The sequence below is a fragment of the Salvelinus alpinus genome, chromosome 3 (genome assembly GCF_045679555.1).
Source record: "Salvelinus alpinus chromosome 3, SLU_Salpinus.1, whole genome shotgun sequence".
Lineage (NCBI taxonomy): Eukaryota > Metazoa > Chordata > Actinopteri > Salmoniformes > Salmonidae > Salvelinus > Salvelinus alpinus.
Window position 1 is genome coordinate 57,001,034 of NC_092088.1, and position 6,000 is coordinate 57,007,033.

Sequence of the window (6,000 nt, forward strand, 5' to 3'; positions counted from 1 at the left end):
TTCTATATAACACTGTGATGTTGCACACTCCATAATAAAATCCTGGGATATGGTGACTCTCCTAGTGGCTGGGAGGTTCCCAACAGGGTGTCAGGGTGATATGTCCTTCAAGCAGAGACAAGGAGGGAGAAATTAACCTCTGCTATTAATGTCCAATCTTTTTGTTAACAGTTTTGCATATTTTTAGGCTTGTTCAGTTGTTTACAGAAGAGTAAAATAACTCAGCCTCTAATTTTACTTGTAACACCAAACCTAAAGTTAGATAAACAGACACTGCATGCAGCTAGTTAGCAAGCTAGATCAACAGAATAAACAAATAACTTGGCTGGCTAGCAAGCCTAGAATGAACAGAACACAGCTGTCTGTTAAAAAAATTTGTTGGGCAGAACTGTTTTCTCCTGTCAAGCCAATGCAATGGAGCGAAATGCGATCAGGTTTCCCACTTCTTTCATTTAGACTGCATCATATCACCTTTCAATATCAGTTATCAACTAATATGAAACCATGTTATCCTAAACATCAGTGTAAGAGAGAGACACTGTAACCTTACACTGCAGAATGGAATATCCCAAAAATCATGGTGATAAATAAAACATAGGCTAGAGTTTTGGGCTAATGTGAAAACATGGACCCACTAACGATCCCGCTCATAGAGGTTTATGATAAGCGATCATTCAAAAAAGTTTGGCTTCTTACTCATTAGATAACTGTCCAACAGGGGTGCGTCTCCCATTCGTTTTTGGAATACAGATATTTTTTTTCAGGACACCAGAGTTTGTTGGCAGCAAAATCCCAGTGGTCGCAAAAGCAAACTAACTGCTCCTCATCATCATCCTCCATTTTTGTAAGTATTGTAGTCACGTATTCGAATTCTCCACAGCACATACATTCCTCCTTTGAGGAATTGGAGCGCAATTGCCACAACTGCATGGACAGTCGGTCTTGATCCTGGGGATGGGTTGGATCTGTGGTACAGCTACTGCTGCGTCTTAGGTGGCAAGAGCAGCAGCGGCCATCTGAAGCTTAATTTGCCTCAATTCTTCGCCCGAATACTCAGGCTCAAATAAATACGGTTCGATCTGTGCACCTCCAGTTGTTTTCTTCATCACTCATGAGTATTTCATAGTCAGACATATTTGTAGGTTGTTTGATTAATTTGTATAACTAACGTGTAACGCTGTCTTCACTTATCCGCCAAAGAAAACTTGCATCTGTTTATAAGGGCATAACTTGCAGTTTCTACGTAGCAGGGATTCCCCCGAGAGCACACATGTGCAGTTGTTACCCATCTCCGCTGCTGTGGCAGTCTGCTTCATAAAATAATGATATAAAATCATCTCAAATGTTTTAGGTGAAAAAGTACACATTTCTTGACTCAAAGAATTGAGGCAAGAATTAAGCGTCAGTATAGAGACAAAGTAGAGTCGCAATTCAACGGCTCAGACGCAAGACATATGTGGCAGGGTCTACAGTCAATCATGGATTACAAAAAGAAAACCAACCCCGTCGCGGACACCGACGTCTTGCTCCCAGACAAACTAAACAACTTCTTTGCTCGCTTTGAGGACAATACAGTGCCACTGACACGGCCCGCTACCAAAACCTCCTTCACCGCAGCCAATGTGAGTAAAACATTTAAACGTGTTAACCATCGCAAGGCTGCCGGCCCAGACGGCATCCCTAGCCGTGTCCTCAGAGCATGCGTAGACCAGTTGGCTGGAGTGTTTAAGGACATATTCAATCAATCCCTATCCCAGTCTGCTGTTCCCACATGCGTCAAAAGGGCCAGCATTGTTCCTGTTCCCAAGAAAGCTAAGGTAACTGAGCTAAACGACTATCGCCCCATAGCACTCACTTCCATCATCATGAAGTTCTTTGAGAGACTAGTCAAGGATCATATCACCTCCACCCTACCTGATACCCTAGACCCACTCCAATTTGCTTACCACCCCAATAACTTACTAACCCATCTGGACAAGGAATACCTATGCAAGAATGCTGTTCATCGATTACAGCTCAGCATTTAACACCATAGTACCCTCCAAACTCATCATTAAGCTTGAGACCCTGGGTCTCGACCCCGCCCTGTGCAACTGGGTCCTGGACTTTCTGACAGGCCACCCCCAGGTGGTGAGGGTAGGAAACAACATCTCCACCCCGCTGATCCTCAACACTGTGCACAAGGGTGCGTTCTCAGCCCTCTCCTGTACTCCCTGTTCACCCATGACTGTGTGGCCATGCACGCCTCCAACTCAATCATCAAGTTTGCAGAGGACACTACAGTGGTAGGCTTGATTACCAACAACGACGAGACGGCCTACAGGGAGGAAGTGAGGGCCCTCGGAGTGTGGTGTCAGTAAAATAACCTCACACTCAACGTCAACAAAACAAAGGAGATGATCATGGACTTCAAGAAACAGCAGAGGGAGCACCCCCCTTTCCACATCGACGGGACAGTAGTAGAGAAGGTGGAAAGTTTTAAGTTCCTCGGCGTACACATCACGGACAAACTGAAATGGTCCACCCACACAGACAGCGTGGTGAAGAAGGCGCAATAGCGCCTCTTCAACCTCAGGAGCCTGAAGAAATTTGGCTTGTCACCAAAAACACTCAAACTTTTACAGATGCACAATCGAGAGCATCCTGTCGGGCTGTATCACCACCTGGTATGGCAACTGCTCCGCCCACAACCGTAAGGCTCTCCAGAGGGTAGTGAGGTCTGCACAACGCATCACCGGGGGCAAACTACCTGCCCTCCAGGACACCTACACCACCCAATGTCACAGGAAGGCCAAAAAGATAATCAAGGACAAAAACCACCCGAGCCACTGCCTGTTCACCCCGCTATCATCCAGAAGGTGAGGTAAGTACAGGTGCATCAAAGCTGGGACCGAGAGACTGAAAAACAGCTTCTATCTCAAGGCAATCATCCTGTTAAACAGCCATCACTAACATTAAGTGGCTGCTGCCAACATACTGACTCAAATCTCTAGCCACTTTAATAATTAAAAACTGGATGCAATAAATGTATCACTCTGCACTTTAAACAATGCCACTTTATATCATGTTTACATACCCTACATTACTCATCTCATATGTATATACTGTACTCTATACCATCTACTGCATCTTGTCTATGCTGCACAGCCATCGCTCATCCATATATTTATATGTACATATTCTTATTCATTAATTTACACTTGTGTGTATAAGGTAGTTGTTGTGAAATTGTTAGATTACTTGTTAGATATTACTGCATGGTCGGAACTAGAAGCACAAGCATTTCGCTACACTCACATTAACATCTGCTAACCATGTGTATGTGACCAATAAAATTTGATTTGAAATCCGTTAGTACTTTTGACAAAAGTAGCTCAATAAAGCCAGCGAATTTGCCCACACTTTCTGAATCATGAATTCACTGCCAGTGTAGCAGAGCTAGGCCTACATCCCACCCCTTACAGAACCAATCAGTCGATATAGTCGAGAACAATCATCAGAAATCACGCGATATGAACTAGACAGTGGGGCATCGCCTGACCCACTACTAGTTGGTCAGAAGCTTCAAATCAACGTTTCATATCGTAATTTCCAAGTAGGCGGTAATGATAATTTGTCCCCGGGATAGCCCGCTAATATGACCCATAGTATAGAAGATTTTTTTTTGAGTGCAATTCGTCTACAGTACATCTACACCACGATTATGAAACATTGATTTGAACTTTCTGACCAACTAGTGTGTCAGGCGGCGCCCCACTGTCTGATTCATATCGGTTGAATTCTGATTATCGTTGACGATTATAGACTGACTGCAATTGTATTGGGTGTACATCTGGCAACGTCATGAGTCACGTGACCTGTTTTTTTGGCAGTTGTTTCAGTACAGCACTACAGGGAGAGAACAAACTCCACTGAACTTGTTTTAATGTGTGGAATCACTTGGGAGTTTCTGGATTTTGGGTAAACTTCTCCTTTAAATAGTGTGTCCCAGGAATCACCCTTAGTGGTGTGAGCAACACCTAGATGCATCCAGTTTTCAGGGGGATACAGTATCTTCAACCTAGCTTCCAGTTTCCCCTGAAAACTGGACTTGGGGACTCTGCTCGGGCATTTATTTAACGCCTGCTAAGTTAGGTTAGCCATGAAATGACAGCAATTGCAAGCCCCAACCACAAGATCAAAAAAACATGGCTTTATGCATTACATATCTGTTGAGTCTACAGGTGACTACTGCTAGGCCTATTTGATTGGGACATCGATAAGGTTCCCCTGAGAGAATTATTTGGACAAAAACCACCCTTGCGGGAAATGTAAAGACTTTATATCGTAGCGTGGCCAGAGAGCAATAACAAAGGAATGCGCCGGGTTACGGAGTCATGGCTCTCGATATTGGTTGAAGATTCTGAAGCATCAGCGGCAAGCCAATAACTGTCTACTTCAGACCGAGGTTGTAATAATGTCTAGTGGAATTTGTCTTTGAACAAAGGTTAAAAAGTAGTCTAGACACAACCACTCAATACTCCATTAGAATGTTACTTGTAAACATTATATTTGTGGATACTTACTTGAATCTTCCCTGACAGTGTTGACACAGGTCTCCAACCCATCCTTGGTCACAGACGCAAGTCCCATTGGTGCATTTCCCAGAGAAGCAATTTTTATCACAGGACTTGGAGACGGATGCTTCGGTGTAAAACACCAAGTACAGCATAAGAAATGCCCCAAAATATATTTGTATGTCCTGGGGTCTCGTATTTGAATATTTAGTCCATGTGCGTCGACGCATTCCTCGGCAGTCCCCACCCATTCTACTTTAGAAACAGGTAAAGGTCTACTTTTCTGGTGAAGACTCCCTTATTCACACTTAAACAGCTGGAGTGACTCAACTATACGTCACTTATTGGTAATACATAATTTGTAAACAAAGCATTGGCGTATGCATGTGATAGCCTAGTAATAACGCGTAATAATGCATGCACTCAACATCCAAATAGGCTTATTTATAGGCTATAGAAACATAACTCTGAAATCTGAGCATATTGCTAGAGTCATCTCCGGCAACTAACGTTAGAGCATCATCGGACAACGAAGCCTGCAAATTTGCACTGACGTTAATGCACTCCTATTAAACTTTCTTGAACTAATGAATGCACACACCGTTATTCCCAGAGGCTAAGAAGCCATTTTAAAAAACCAAAGAAAATGTTGTGTATAAGTTGTAGGCCTATTCTAAATGAAGTATTTCCCAAGCAATTTTCAAGTTCGCCATCCTAATGTTTCCAGAAAAACTGGAAGAAAAGAGTTGGTCACAGGATGTATGTTAGTTCTGGATTCCTATTTCCATTGCAAGAGTCGGTTTTGGATGTTGTTCGCTGCGGTGGAGAATGCAGCAACCCGGACAAATAGATCAAGTTGACCGTTCTCCGTTCCGCTTTTTCCCACGTCCAGGTTAGGCGCATTCACCGAAGATAACGAGTTATTTGCATTAAAATCCTTTTAATCCTTGTCAGAGAGAGCGATATTCACCGATGAATAACAACACGAGACCCCTACGTGAAGATGCTCACACAGCTGGTTTTTCAACGGTGAAACTCCTGGACAAAGCTCCGAGCATGAGCAGTGCAAAATTACGCATTTAAAGAGACAGTAGCTACACAATTTCAGCCGTATGGAGCGATAGTGTTCCTGGCGTAGAATTGGGAATTACAATATTAGAACAGCTAGAACCTGCTTATGTTGGGATAAATGTCAGCCATTTTGGTCCGGTAGTTGGTCAACCATGGTTTACCAGTGCTGTGATAAGATATTGTGTAAAATAATGTATTTGAAGAATGTATCTGCACTGTTTGATAGATAGCTAGCCAGGCAGTTTTAGAATAATGATTCCAAACATTTTTCAAATGAACTGACAATATGCCAACATTACATTTTAAGCTGCAATATGTAACTTTCTGGGTGAAGACCAATTTCACATAGAAATGTAAGCATTGAAAGCAAGTC

At 43.0% G+C, this 6,000-nt stretch overlaps 1 protein-coding gene across 3 annotated transcripts in view; it reads right to left on the reverse strand.

Moving 5' to 3' along the window:
- LOC139570983 (attractin-like protein 1) overlaps nucleotides 1–5,616 on the reverse strand; it is a 352,370-nt gene extending 346,754 nt beyond the window's left edge. For 2 of the 3 annotated variants that reach the window (XM_071393395.1, XM_071393394.1), the window contains exon 1: nucleotides 4,566–5,615. In XM_071393395.1, the coding sequence (XP_071249496.1) occupies nucleotides 4,566–4,807 (242 nt within the window). In that variant the 5' untranslated portion in view covers nucleotides 4,808–5,615. Of the gene's footprint in view, nucleotides 1–4,565 lie in introns of all 3 variants that reach the window. The other variant, XM_071393396.1, reaches the window with a different exon arrangement.
- Between the last annotated feature and the right edge of the window lie 384 nt (nucleotides 5,617–6,000).